Here is a 15,866-nt window from a genome sequence, read left to right on the forward strand (position 1 = left end):
TTTATTTATTCCTCATCTGCCAAGAAGATACTGTGTAAAAGACTACCCCATGTTGCCACCGGAGCCTTTATTTACTCTCCCTTTTAAATCAATTTATTTGACTCAGGTTCCGAAGTTGAAGTCAGACTCTAACGAGGACCTTGTAGCCTTGACCAATAAAGTAACTCACTGCCTGAGGGCTGAGCAGAAATATCTCTCCGTGGTCAGATCTGACATTGTGCATGCTAAAAGATATTCATCTAGTTCAATGACATATTATTCCATTCAAGTTGTTCTTAAGTCACACTATTAGCCGGGTCTGGTGGCTCAGTGGACTAATGCGTCTGCTGCAGGGGCCTGTGTTCGACCTCATGGTCACAGGTTCAAATCCCGGCGGGTCCACTCAGCCTTTCATCCATCTGAGGTTGATAAAATGAGTACCATTGAGTTGGGTAACAATAAACATCTGTTATTCAGCGCCAAAATACCCGTAGTGGTGAACGTGCGCTTTACAAAAACACGTGTTATGTTATGTTATTTGGCTAAAAATCTTATTAACTTTGAATTGTGTACTTTCCACCTTAAGGGGATCAAACCGCTTGGGATAAGATTAAAGACATCACCACTGCCCACTGAGAACCCAAGAGACATTGTAGCTGGTCAAATGAACTTGAAAGAAATTGACTGACTAATGTGTAATTCTAAAACAAGCTATCACAAGTTTTCCAAATGCATAGTCGGTGAAATATCTGTAACTTCTAAAACGTTCGTAACTGCTCATGTTTTGGGGTGTACTAATGGGCCTACTTTGACTGTCACTAAATCGAGTAAATCCCTTGTTTATTGTGCTATGGGTGATGCCACTGAGTTCCGGGATAGGGCTAGGGCAGTTATAGCAAACACACTTAACCTAACAGGGAGTTGCTACTCCACTGGCACAGTGTCGGCATTGCCATTTCTGACCAAACTAGATAACAATCTGGTAACCAATAGATGTGAGCATGCTCCCCTTACTGGAATAAATTCCTGTGTGAACATACCCCAAGATAAGATACATGGGGCTCCATCAGGAAGTGGGTGTAGTGGGCAAACTTACTCCCTACCTAGTATTAGACTACTATCATAGAAGGTAGCCGGTTGGGGACTAAGTTGGTTGACTCAGACTGGCTGACATATATAGCAGAACATGACATTTGTCTATTACAAGAAACTTGGGTGACAGAGAAAGTATTCCTACAGCGTAAACGCAAAACCAGCTGAACAGTTCGGGAGAGCCATTGGTGGTCTTATGATTTCAATTAGGAATGGATGCACTAGTACACTTACACCGATTGTTATTGATAGTCTGGATTTAATGGGGATCACTGTAACTTTCTCATCTGGATTTAGCTTGGCTATTCTTAATATTTACGTTAGGAATACAAAGGGATCTGATAAATCATTCATATTATCCCTTCTAGAAGAAGCTATAGACACTATACAACCAAAGACAAAAATTGTGCTAGCGGGGGACTTTAACACCTCTTTTGAACCCTCCGCTACTTAAATTAGATTACAAGAGAGGAAGATGAAACATGGGGGATTCCTCCATTACTAGGACAATCAATTTTTTTTTCTTCTAACTTTTCTCTGAAATTAGCATCCTTAACAATTAGTAGGGGCCTCAGAGCATGTAATGGGGGCACTCCTTCTGACCCTAACAGAGCAGCAACATTTAAAAGAAGGGGCTGTACTAGCGTTATCGATTACACCCTTGTTGATGTGAGACTGTGGCCACTTTTGGCTGATATGAAAGTGGCAACGCGACTTGATAGTGATCAGAATTTGTTGAAAGTGACTCTGATAGGTGACCCCTTGAGACAGGAAAATAATCTCCATACAACTATAGCACCAGCCCCTCTTGTAACAAATAACTGCCGCTATGTCTCAAGGCTGAATGTAATGTCTAACCAAAAAAGAAATACGCAGATTTACAAACATTTTTTAACGCACCTGGAGAAATACGTGGGACTTAGTAGGGATGAAATTCCTATTTTAAATATAAATATTGGTTTGTTTGAAACAATGGGAATAGTTTTTAATAAGGATATTTCTAATAGGAATTTTAACCCTATCAAGGATGAAGAGTGTTTTGACCAAGCATGCAAAATGGCAAAGCTATCTCTAGGGAATGCTATAATCGAGGGTGATCGCACGAGGATTAAAGCAGCAAGAACTACCTATAAGACAGCTTTGACCAAGGCAAAAAAGAATTGGGACAGAAAACTACTGCAAGATATTTTGGATGCCAGTAAAATTAACAACACTAGACTATTTTGGCATCTTGTGGCTCAAATGAAGTCAGATAAGTCCAAGCTATATCACTATAACATCTCACCCGATAAATGGGTGGTACATTTTTTTTTACTCTTTATGCCCTAGGGGATTTGCTTGGTTTTAGGAGTAACAATAATCCCAGGAGACTTGGATAAATCTGAGCCCTTGATTGGGTCTGCACACTTAAATGCATTGTCAAATGCAATTGCAGTCAGGGGCACGGTGCCGAACTCTTGACTTGGGGCCGAAATTGTAGCAATACATAAAAAGGGCACCGCAAGTGAACCATCAAATTATAGGCCAATTAGCCATATTGATACTGCCCCAAACAATTTTGCCAAGCAAGTTTTAGAGAGAGTTCTTGATTGGGTGAATACCAATGAAATTACAGAATCAAAAACTTTATGTGGCTTTTATTGACCTTAGAGCAGTGTTCGATCTTATTCCACGTCCAAAACTATAGCAAGCCCAGATGAAATTGGGGGTCCCTAGCAATTTAGTATACTTAATTAACAAACTGCATGTAAATAATTATGCCCAAGTTCACTGGGGTCCTGGTGGAGAATTAATAGATCATGTCCCCATTATGAGAGGAGTTCATCAGGGCTGTGTCCTGCAACCTACCTTGTTCTCTTTGTATATTAACAATACTGTAGACGCTTTAGAGCAATGTAGGAATGATTCCCCGCTTTTGAATACTAGGAAGAAACCTGAAAGATGACTCTCTCCTTATTTCTAAAACACCCATGGGTCTTCAAATTCAAATTGATAAATTGCTAGGCTTTTGTAAGTCTAGGGGTTTAGAATGAAATATAAGCAAAACAAAGTACACGGTGTTTGAGAAGTCTAAAAAGAAAAGTTGCTCTGTTTGTGTAGGTAGAGACGTTTTCGAAAGAGTACATAATTTTGACTATTTGAGTGTTAGACTTATGGACAATTTAAGGTGAAGAAGGTAAATGAATAAATACACACTAACAACAGAACATGGCTCCAATGCCATCTTAAGATTTTATAACCAAACAACATTGCGTATAATTTCACCCGTCCTGGAAACTTACCGAACTACTGCTTAGGGAGTGGTGGTTTATGGGGCCGAGATCTGGGGTTATGCTGACTCTCACTTGTTGACAATTGTGGAAAACAATTTCATTAGGAAATTGCTTGAGTTACCATCTAGCTCACCTCTCATCTCTATGTATTTTGATGTTCGTATGAAAAGAGTTTCTGATTTGGCCGTTTTACAAACCTTAGTCGATTGGGTTCGATTTTGGACCACACCAGAACTTGAAGTTTATAAAGACTCACTGATAGATCTACTAAAATCCCCAGGAACATCCCATAGGTTAAATCTGTTTTGGGCTGGCTGGGTAAATTTGGGATGCAGCAACTTTGGGACGATTCAACTACCACCTGTAAAAATTACCTTAAGATGATAAAAAGCCCAATACTGTGCCTATATAAATGAGAGATACGTAACCAATAGCTCAAGTGGTTCCCTGATTACCTTGTTTCTAGATTTTAAGCACTTTCCTGTGTTCAAGAAGTTTTTAGACCTAATACCTCCACCCTTAACTAGGAGTCTGTACATATGCTTTCGATATGGATCTCTTCCTTTACGATCTTTCACAAGCAAATGGTACTCAAATCAGGATCTTGATCGATGAAGACAAGATACATATAATGTTTTTCTGTTCTGAGTATCACACTTTACATCGCAAATGGTTGGTGCAGTTACTTGACAGCTTTTAAGGTTTTAAAGAGTGACACATTGATAAAACTAGTATTTACAGTCAGCAAATTCCCACAATTTGTTAGGTTTAAGAGAACAACATTTTTAAGGCTAATTGCTTATTGATGTGTTAAGTAAATCTGTCTTTTTTATTGAATGTTTTTTTTTGCACATTGGTATATATGCGCTAAGCACGATTACTTTATGGTCCTATTGTATTGTCTTTTAGCGTCCACAAGAGGATTTTGTCTTTTGAAATTGCATGTGGTGGCCTGTAGATGGCAAACATGTTAACGCTGCCATGAGGTCAAGAGAACAAAAGTTGAACGCCAATTGTTTTAATTCTGCTGTTTTTAGTGAAATGCATTTTAAACTATCTAGCTTTTTGCATACTAGTACTTGTTGCACTTGCACTGTCACTTTATGAATTTTTTTATAATATCTTATACTGCCTTGCTGGAACGTTGCTTAAGAAATTATATGAGGTGGTTAAGACGCTCTTCTTTAAAGAGGTGATGATGAACTGAAATTGTTCTGCTGTTAGAAACGTAGATGATTAGCGCTATTTCTTTTAAACAGATCTTCTCTAAATGTGAATGATATGTATAATGCTTTATGTATTATGTGTTTATGTGTCTGTACCATTGTATTTTGTTTGTGTACACTCTGATGGTTATTCATAACCGAATAAAGTATTTCTACTGCTACATCAAACACACCCTGAATGATATTTCCTTTTATTTGAAAAACAAAATTCACTTACCTATGACTTTGCCAAGAAACAGACTCTTAGGGTGATTCAAATAAATATCAGAGGCTGATGGAAGACTGTAACTTGCCGGAGCGTAATGATCAATCTGAGGGATAAAATGAAACGCTATAAGACATAACCAAGAAAATTGCACTGGTATGATACATTAAGTTTTTTTATTTAGCAAGTAAAAAGTTCTTTTGCAGTTCATAGTGGTGAAACACATTTCGGCCACTGCTCACATATCATCTGAGAGAAACAAATCCACTCTCTGTTCATTGGAATAAAATAAGGGCCTAACTTTCATATTTACAACCATAAAATAATTATTTTTTCAAAAGTATGTCAAAATTTGTTAGGAGAATTATGAAGACACCGTGGACTTTGCATGTGGCAGGTTCTTCCATTTGTGGTGCCTACCCACAGTTTGGTAATACAGACTGAGCTACAATGTTCCTTCAGCAAAGCGTTCTGCAATATGGAAAATTCTGCAGGCCTCAAATTAAAAATGGGTTATTTATTGATTTTCATGTTGGCAGTGGCATAGCAAGGAATCCATGAGCCCTACTGCAAGCAACAAAAATGGTCCCCTCATCCAAGGGTGGGTAGCAAAACATAGACCTAACAGGGGGAGCAGTGGTCACCTTGAATCCGGTTCCACTGCATCTGCTGCAGTAATGATAGCTATAACACTGTAAGACATTTTACCCTTCATAGCAAAAGACGAAAATGGCATTGCACAGGAAATCTTATTAAATTCCAGTGTCACCTTCACAATGTCAATACATTGTGTACCAATTTTCACTCGTACCAACCTACCGAGAGAAGGTTAAAAATACAACTGAATGATTTTTGTCCTGTATTAGCACCAATCTGTTGCCACTCAGCTGACAGAAACCCATTGGTGATGAACGATACCTGTCTTTAGTCTTTAAATGTCCTCACAGTTTTATAGTGCCTTACTTTAGAAAAAAGTGCAATACAACCAACAAAGCAGGGTCCTGCACTCTTAGTACCATAATTTGGGTGATTCCTCAAGCAACATTTGTGGATAGGGGAGGCAAGAACGGTCATTTCTGTCCGGATCCAGGACTGTTGAACACATTGCACTTAGGCCCTTATTACGAAAACGGCAGTCCCAAGACCGTTGTACTCCTGGTGGCGGTCGGACCACCGTGTCCTCGGCGGTCCGACTGCCTGATTCAGACCCTGGTGGTTGGACCAACAGAAAACAGCTGTCACCGCCAGGATCCTGGATCTCGCAGCCATGTGAAAAGTGGTGGGGAATGGAGGAGGTGTCGATGCTATTCTGACCTGCCTTTCCGCCGTCCCAACCTTTTCATGGCAGGGATCCTGCCATGAAAAGGTCAGCGGAAAGGCAGGGAGGGAGCCCCAAACAGGGCATTGGCTTTTTTCACCCATTGGCCATGTGGCTGGGGGCACTTGTTGTATCCCCCTATGCCTGCACTGTTATGCGCACATTGTGTGCAATGCATGGCATGGTAACAGTGAATGGGAGATAGTGCAGGTGCTGCTGTGCAGCGCAATTGCCTTCAGGCTGACTCTGTGAGCTGAAGCATGCTGCTGCCGCAAGACCGCTGCCGGCATACCGTCAGCCCAGTGGTCAACTCAGAATGCGGTGGTTGGTATACCGGCTTTCTTCCGATCGCTGACTCTGCGGCCTGGTGGTCTGACCACAAAGGCTGGAATCAGGCCCTTAATGCTTAATCTTTGATTTTTATGATTGTTTTTGCCTGTTGGGGCAGTGGTGCTGGAACAATTTTCAAAGTGGGGCTGCTGTCATCAATGGTATATCACTGAACTCACAGGGATTCTGAAAAACCGAAGCAAAACACAAAGAACAAGTGTCGCAAATGAGCTTTCTGCAGAAAAATGGTAGTGTGCAGTATGTAGGTGGTTTTGCATTTAGGAGAACATTTTCACAAATATTTTACTAAAGCATGGTGTGGTAACACTCTCTCATTCACAGACAGCACATTTTCCATGGAAATGAACACTAATTTGCACAGACATACAGTTTTCATGATAAAAATATATATTGAGGAAACGTTAATGTGTGGAAACTGGGTATTGAATATGCTACGTACCAGTATGCATCTGTTCTTGGCATGTAGGGCTGCTGACATTCATATCTGTGCATAGATCGCCGCCTAGTGTTGGGTCCGGATGATTGCACATTGTTGTCCTGGAAGAGTCTTCAAAGTATCACGAGATAGGTGACTCCTCCCCTGGACCATAGTGCGCATGGGCATCCTCTCCATCCTTAGATTGTTTTTCGCCATTGTGGCAGTGATGGAGTAGATACAGTAAGTGATGACCATGCTATACAGTAATTCTGAGTGCTGCAGCCGCTACAGGCGCCGGGGAGGAGGGTGGGCGATATGAATGTCAGCAGCCCTACATGCCAAGAACAGATGCATACTGGTAAGTAGCATATTCAGTTCGAGGCATGTGGGCTGCTCAATTCATATCTGTGCATAGAATACATAGCAGTACCTCCATTAGCGGCGGCTACCCGTGCCAGCTGCAGCAGTCTGAAAAAGAGTTTTGAGAACAGCCTGTCCTACAGCTGCCTGCTGTTTTGAGTGTACATCTACACAATAGTGTTTGGTAAATGTATGTATAGTGAACCATGTGGCTGCTCTACATATTTCCTGTAAAGGAATGTTTCCCAGGAAAGCCATGGACGCCCCTAACTTTCGTGTTGAGTGGGCTCGAGGGGGAATCGTTAATGTGCGTTTAGCTTTTTGATAGCAAATTTGAATACATTTAACGATCCATCTGGCTATACCTGCTTTGGAAATGGCGTTGCCCTTGTGTTGTGGAGAAAAGGCAACGAAAAGTTGTTTTGTTTTCCTAAAGTCCTTAGTTCTGTCTATATAGTACATGAGGGTTCTCTTTACATCTAGTGTATGGAGCATTCTCTCTGCGACATTCTGTGGATTTTGAAAGAAAACAGGCAGTTCAATAGTTTGATTCATGTGGAACTGCGATATCACTTTGGGCATGAATTTGGGGTTGGTACGTAGTACAACCCTGTTTGCGTGAACTTGTATGAATGGCTCTTGAATGGTTAGTGCCTGGAGTTCACTAACTCTTCTTAACAAAGTGATGGCCACTAGGAAGGCTACTTTCCAGGTGAGGAATTGAATCTCACATGAATGGAGAGGTTCAAAGGGTGGACCCATTAACCTGGTGAGGACCAAATTGAGGTTCCACACCGGTGCCGGTGGGTGTCTTGGGGGGATTACTCGTTTGAGTCCCTCTAAGAAGGCTTTGATGGCAGGCACTCTGAATAAAGAGAGGTGCTGCCTGTTTTGGAGATAGGCTGCTATCGCGGTTAAATGGATACGTATTGAGTTGTATGCCAGATTGCATCGGTATAGGTGTAGGAGGTAACAGATGATGTTTTGAATGGATGCGTCTTGCGGGTTAATGTCATTGTTGTTGCAGTAAATGACAAACCTTTTCCATTTAGCCGCATAGCAAGCTCTGGTAGTGGGTCTCCTGGCCTGTTTGATGATCTCCATACAGTCAGGTGGCAGGTTTAGGTAGCCAAACTCTAAGACTTCAGGAGCCAGATTGCCAGGTTCAGCTGTTGCGGATCTGGGTGCTGAATTTCGCCATGGTTCTGCGTTAAAAGTGCGGGTTTGATCCGCAGCCTTTGATGCGGCACCACGGAAAGTTCTAGAAAGGTGGTGTACCATGGTTGGCGCACCCATGTGGGAGCAACTAGGATGAGTGTCAGTGAGTTTTGTCGCAGTTTGCGTGCCACCAGCGGTATTAATGGCGCTGGGGGAAAAGCGTACGCAAATCTGCCGGACCAGTTCATCCATATCGCATTGCCCTATGACTGTGGATGTGGGAACCTGGCGGCAAAGCTTTGGCATTTTGCGTTTTCGTTTGTGGCGAATAGGTCTATCTCTGGATGACCCCACTGTTGGAAGTACGGTTGGAGAACTGATGGATGTAGCTCCCACTCGTGCATCTGGTGGCTGTGTCTGCTGAGCAGATCCGCCATCTGGTTGTCCTTGCCGGGGAGGTGTTCCGCCATGAGGAATATGTTCCTCTGAATGGCCCACTTCCACATGCTCTGAGCCAGATGAGACAACTGTGGAGAGTGTGTTCCTCCCTGCTTCTGTATGTAGTACATGGCAGTCATGTTGTCCGTCCGGATCAACACAACTTTGTTACACAAGTGTACCTTGAATGCCTTCATGGCTAGGAAGATTGCCATCAGTTCCAGAACGTTGATGTGCATCTTCTTTTGTTGCGTTGTCCTTAGTCCCTGCACTGTGTAAGTGAGTACATGAGCTCCCCAACCCTGGAGAGAGGCGTCCGCTGTCAGTATTATTTGTGGAACAGGCTCCTGGAACGGTTGGCCCTTGCAAAGGTTTTGTGGATTCCACCAATGCAGAGTTGTATGCCCGACCGCTCACCAACACTAGGTCTTTTAATTGCCCGTGAGCCTGATTCCATTGACGTGCTAAGCACTCCTGAAGCGGGCGCATATGTAGTCTCGCGTGCGGGACTATGAAAATGCAGGATGCCATCATGCCTATCAACTGCATGAACACTCGCGCAGGAAGGGAGTGTTGAGGTTTGAACTTTGAGATCAGCAGTTGCATGCTGTTGATCCTCACTAAATTTGGCTGAGCTGTGGCTGCCAGAGTATTTATGGTCGCGCCCAGGTACTGTCGTACGTGTGCGGGTTGGAGATGTGATTTTGGGTAATTTAGTGAGAATCCCAGACTGTGAAGAAGGTGAATGGTGAGGGACATGTGGCTGGCACATTGCTGGGCTGACTTCGCCTGAACAAGCCAGTCGTCCAGGTAAGGGAAGACGTGAATGTGTTGTCTCCATAGATGTGCAGCCACTGTCGCAAGGCACTTGGTAAAGACCCTGGGTGCCGTTGTTACTCCGAAGGGGAGAACTTTGAATTGATAGTGATGTCCCTGAATAGTGAACCTGAGATATTTCCTGTGTGATGGGTGTATGGGTATGTGGAAATACGCATCTTTTAGGTCCAGTGTGGCTAGGAAGTCTCCTTGACTGAGTAGCGGGAGAACCTGCTGTAGGGTGAGCATGTGGAAATGCTCCGAGAGAATGTATTGGTTGAGGGGTCTCAGGTCTAGTATAGGCCTGAGTGACCCGTCCTTTTTTGGGATTAAGAAGTACAGAGAGTACACCCCTGTCCCCTGCTGGTTGACGGGCATGACCTCTATTGCACCTTTTTGCAGCATACTTAGCACTTCCTGCTACAATAACGCCAAGTGCTCTACGGACATAGGACGGTGCTTTGGCGGTATGTTGGGTGGAGTGGACGTTAATTCGAGACAGTAACCATGCTGGATAATGTCCCTGACCCACCTGTCTGTGGTGATGGTTTTCCACGCTGACAGGAACCGTTGGAGTCTCCCCCCGACAGGTGTTATGTGGTCGGGGGGAAGGGAGAGGGCGTCACTGTTTGTTTTTGGGGGAGGACCTGGTGTTGCCGTAACCACGTCCTCTGCCCTTGGTGTTGGAGCCACGATATCCACCTCTGTTGGTTTTATCATAGGTACTTTGTGTGCCCCCTTTAGTGTACTGCTGCTGTGACCCCTGACCTCTAGCCGCTCCTCTATTCCCGGGGCGACGAAAGGAGCCACTACGAAACTGCTGCGCCTGCAGAGCCCCCATTGATTTCGCAGTGTCAGTGTCTTTTTTAATTTTCTCGAGGGTAGTGTCAACTTCAAGGCCAAATAAATAGTCTGGGTTGACCGGTTGATTTAAGATATTGTTCTGAATTTCCGGCTTGAAGCCTGAGATTCTCAACCATGCATGCCTTCTCAACATGACGCTTGTGTTGATTGCCCTCGCCGCTGTGTCGGCAGCATCCAGTGCGCACTTGATGGATGCATTTGTAAGGAGTTGTCCCTCTCTGATGAGGAGCTCCGCAGCTACCTTATATTCATCTGGCAAATGTTGGAGTAGTGATTCTAGTGTGTCGTAGTAGGACCTATCATAACGGGCCAGGAGTGCCTGTGTGTTGGCAATGCGCCAGATGTTTGCTGCTTGCGCTGCAATCCATTTGCCTGATGTCTCCAGCACTTTGGACTCCTTGTCTGGGGGAGGAGCATCACCTGTTGTTTGTGAGTGGGCTCTCTTGCGAGCATTAGCAACCACCATGGAGTCTAAAGGTAACTGACCCTTAATGTACATAGGGTCTCCGGGTGCAGGCTTGTATTTTTTTTCAATCCTGGGGTTTAGCACCCGTGCCCTGGTTGTTTCTTTAAAAATGTCCTTTGCAGGTTTGAGAACTCCTTTTAACATGGGCAGAGTTTTGACTGTTCTTTCGGAAGAGGCGAAAGTGTCCACCAAGAAGTCTTCTTCGACAGTGTCAGAATGGAGTTCTACTCCATGATTGGCAGCAGCCCGTTCTATGAGGGCATTAAAGGCAGCAGTGTCCTCTGTGGGAGATGTCTTTCTGCTATAAAGCTGAATGTCATGGGTATCCGGTGCGGTACCCTGGTCTGTGGGGTCATCCCATGCCTGATCTGGGTCTTGCAGGTGCTCATCAGGATCGACATCTCCAAGGTAGGTGGTATCATCCCCTACATAGTCCTCTACTGCGTCTGCCTCTGAAGGCGTAGGAGAAAAGGACGGTGGATCCTGATGGAAGGGTTGAAAGTGTTCATGAAGCACTGGCTCTGACCCTGCCGGCAATTTGTGTTTGAGAGGAATTTTGTAGGAGTCCAATCCCCTCTCTGGCGTGATTTTCCGCTTGCGGAGCATCAACCTACCAGTGTTGGCGTCGATAAATTGTGGCTGTGAAGGCTCGAAATCTGTATGTCCAGTGGATGGGGACTGTGTCTGGCGGACACGTGTCCGAATCTCGAACAGTTTCGGCGCCGTGGGCGGCGGCAACCCAAACGTGATGTTGGTCGGCGCCGAGGGTGCTTTCGAAGCCTTGTGCGTGTCGGGACCCGACGTAGAGCAGAGGGCTGCCCGTTCTCTGATGCATTGCAATGATGCCGAGACCTGTTGCACGGTGAACGCAGATGGCTCTTTGGAGCCGGTCGGCACCTTGGAGGTAGGCGTCGAAGGGGCACCCGACTTTTTTGCAGCCATGGGGTCATCGATCCGAAGGGAGGTATCGACACTCGCTGGAGTCGACGACTTGGCAGGCGCCGCCGTCTTCGACGTCGACGCAGACGGGGTGGCCTCCTTGACTTTGGTGGTTGGGGCCAATGTCTTCGGTGCAAGAGGCCGAGGCGCCTTGTGGGGACCGAGGGCCTTCTTCTTTGGCTCGGCACCCGTATCCGCTGCGGTGAGCCTGGCACCGAAATCCCTTTTTGCGCGGTCGGAGCCGATGACCTTTGCCGGCGTCGAAGGAGTGGAGGGTTTCGAGGCCTTCGAGCCGATCACAACCAGTTTCACTTTCGGTTTCGACGGAACTGGTGCGACGGATGGTTTCAGTTTCGCTGAAGGGAATCCAGTCGCCTTCGATAATAATGGCTCTTGCGAAATGTTCGAGGCCGGGCCTGAAGGCGGGGCCGAAGAACCGTGAGATTGATCTTGAGTAAGGCCCAAAGGCGATCCCTCGACCTGAGCCTCATGACGACGTATGTTTTCGGCCTCCGTATCGACGGGCGGGCCTAGCTCCTCGCTGGAGCTATCTTCTTCGGCCCCAAAGGCCTCATTGTAGTCTCCTACCTCTTCGACGACTTCTTCTCTCTGAAAGATCACCTCATCGTCGTCTTCCGATCGGGAGTCGTGTTCAGAAGCGGGGCTGGAGTCTACGTCTTCCACGCTCTCGGCGTCCTCGTCTTCGGTGCTAAAGATGTTGGCCGGGGCAGGCGCCGATTGATGCGCCTCTAATCTCGCCACCCGTCGATTCCGGAGAGTCTTCTTTGAGCGGAATCGGGCACAGGCCATACATTTCGACTCATCGTGATCCGGTGAGAGACATTTGTTGCATACCGGGTGGACGTCGATGTGTGGGTATTTCGCGTGGCATAAAGGACACCGTTTGAATGGAGTCCTCGATTCCATCGTCGATCGAAGTTCGATGTTCGGACCAAGCGGATCCGGAAAGCTGGAAGAAGGTGCTAAAGCACTAGAGAAACTAGTCGATACCGAACGGGAACCGTACCGACGATAACTAAAAGCCTTTTGGCCTTAAACTGAATTTTCCTAACTTGAGCTAAGATAAGCACATCCGAACCCAATGGCGGAAAAAAACAATCTAAGGATGGAGAGGATGCCCATGCGCACTATGGTCCAGGGGAGGAGTCACCTATCTCGTGATACTTCGAAGACTCTTCCAGGACAACAATGTGCAATCATCCGGACCCAACACTAGGCGGCGATCTATGCACAGATATGAATTCAGCAGCCCACATGCCCCGAACTTGTAAATTTCCCATCACCAAGTAGTGTCTTTGTTTGTTTCGTTCCTGTTAAAATCTTTGTTTCCACAGTTGAGAAGAAAAGAAAAAAGAAATCACTTCATTTGTGCTTGCCTGTTCATTTAAACAAAAATATTTGTATAGTTCATTTATATGGATTTACATTTTGTTGTGTTAGAAGAAAAAAACACCCTGCATCCTTTTCTTTAACACTAGCAACATTGTCACATAGTTCACTTTGGCAAAACCCTCACACTTTCTAGTGAGCGAAAGAAAAGGAAACACCCATCTCCATGTTAAAAAAAGGTGTTAGGTCAAAATATCAAATAAAAAGTATCCTGATACAAAAATATTGCATCAAGAATATCAGGATGTCAAAAATATTGTGGACCGGAATCTCAAAGGTAAGAATATTGTTTTAAGTGTTGTTTTTAGTATTGTTGTTAAAAATATAGTTTTAGAAAATATTGTTGTATATAAATCATTTGAAAGTGTTATTGTATATGTATTTTATTGTAGTGTGTTTTATTGTATGGGTTTATAACTTTTTTATTTGTATGTTTAGTAAAATAATTTATTAATTGTGAGTTTTTTTAAATTTGTATTTTTAGTTGTGGCAATGTGTACAAATAATGTCAGTCAGTCAGTAAACTTTATTCGGTTTTGGCAACCATCAGTCAGTCAGTAAACTTTATTCGGTTTTTGCAACCATAAATGTAGCACAACAATACATAGAATACAAAAAAGACAAACATATTCAATAATTGTTAGAATCCCAGGATCCCTGGTTGGCTGAGGTAGGTACCTTAGGCCAAAAAGGGAACCCCGCGCCCCAACGTTAGGGAATGAAAGGTCGCCTCTAGAGATAGCACCCACTCCATCCCCTTGGTAGCTTGGCACGAGCAGCCAGGTTTCTCTTTAAGGCCAATGTTTAAAGTATTTGCAATTACGCTCACAGCAACCCAATGATGATACCACAAATAGACTCCACACGAGTTTCATAGAAAAACAAGTATATGTTTATAAAAAGATATACGATGCGACCACACAATATTAAACCCACATATGCGTTGGGGTAATGCTCCCCCTGGCCTATTATTATTGAGCTAAGCTAAACAATCCTATATAATCCCAATGTCGTAATATGCAGTTCGTTACGCAACAATCGGGTACTTCACAACATAAGAATAATGCAGATCGTAATACGGCTATCTGGCGATTTGTACTGTCACTATAATGCAGTGCGTAATGCAACAACGTTGTAAACTGTTATGCCCCCGTAATGCAATGCGTACTGTCCCATTCAGATACTCTGTTAGGAAAAAGTAATGCAACGTGTAATACAGTTATCAGGCAGTTCGTTATGCGAAACTAATGCAATGCAGAAAACATATATCAGGCAGTTCGGTATGCAACACTAATGCAATGTGTAATATGACAATCCGTCAGTTCCTGATGCAGGACTTATACAAGGCATAACACATCTATCAGGCAGTTTGTTATGCAAACATAGTGCAATGCATAACACACCTATCAGGCAGTTCATTAAGCAAAAACTAATGCAATAGGTAATACGACAAACAGGCAGTTCGTTGTGCAGAAATAAGGCAATGCGTCATACAATCATCAGATACTCCGTTATGCAGAAATAATGCAATACGTAATTTACTCCAGCACCGTTCACGGTGCCTCTGACAGTCTCTCTGTCACTCGTGCTGGTTTGCGGTTAGTCTCCGCCCACAGTTGCCCCTCTCACATGGGTAAGATATAACACAGTAAATGCAGCTTTGCACTCAGGCCCCGGTGCTGCCACTCCCTTGGCACACGGACCGTGATCAGAGCCAAGCAGAGGCTCGCACTGCAGGATGGAGAAAGAGGCCGAGAGCGTCTCCCTCTGAGCCCGCGTCCCACCCCAGGAGTCGACACACGTTACCTGGGGGGAGTGAACCCACTCTTCTCTCCTCGTCCAGCGACTTGGGCCTCCGATGCAATCTCTGTGAATTTCCGGGCAATGGGAAAATCCCAGGCTGCCCACTACGCCCGCACTCAGAGTCAATGAGACTCACTGGGTACTCCGGGTGCCCGATAACCAGACAACTCCTGACGAGGGTCTCAGGCTGCACACGACACACACATGCAGCGTCACTGAGACACACTTTATCTTCTGGTGCCCACGATCACAGGGCACAACTTGTGCAGGTCTCAGGCAGCAGAAAGCACACACACTCCACGTCGCTGGGACACACTTTATCTTCTGGTGGCCCCGATCACAGGGCACAATAAGCGGATGTCTCAGGCGGTAGAAAGCACGCGCACTCCACTTCGTGGAGACACACTTTATCTTCTGGTGCCCACGATCACAGGGCACCTCTGGCAAGGGTCCCAGGCTGCAAATAGCACAGGCATACAGCGTCCCTGAGACACACTTGCCCTTCTGGTGTGCACGATCACAGGCCAATCCACGCGAAAGTCTCAGGATGCACCAAGCACATACACACTGAGTCTCTGAGTCTTACTTGGCTTCCCGGTGCACACGCTCACAGGACGATCCTCTCGAAGGACTCAGGCTGCACCAAACTCACGCACACTGCGTCGCTGAGTCTCGCTGGAAACTCCAAGTGCCCAAGATCACAGGGCACAACTTATGAAGGTCTCAGGATAGACATCTCTGTGAGTCTTC

At 45.1% G+C, this 15,866-nt stretch overlaps 1 protein-coding gene across 1 annotated transcript in view; it reads right to left on the minus strand.

The window, feature by feature from the left end:
• CNTNAP2 (contactin associated protein 2) overlaps nt 1–15,866 on the minus strand; it is a 2,761,105-nt gene that overhangs the window by 254,088 nt on the left and 2,491,151 nt on the right. Inside the window, exon 21 of the mRNA XM_085631546.1 lies at nt 4,788–4,881. Coding sequence (XP_085487672.1) covers nt 4,788–4,881 — 94 coding nt within the window. The remainder of the gene's footprint in view (nt 1–4,787; nt 4,882–15,866) is intronic.

The sequence above is a fragment of the Triturus cristatus genome, chromosome 10 (assembly GCF_964204655.1).
Source record: "Triturus cristatus chromosome 10, aTriCri1.1, whole genome shotgun sequence".
Taxonomy (NCBI): Eukaryota; Metazoa; Chordata; class Amphibia; order Caudata; family Salamandridae; genus Triturus; species Triturus cristatus.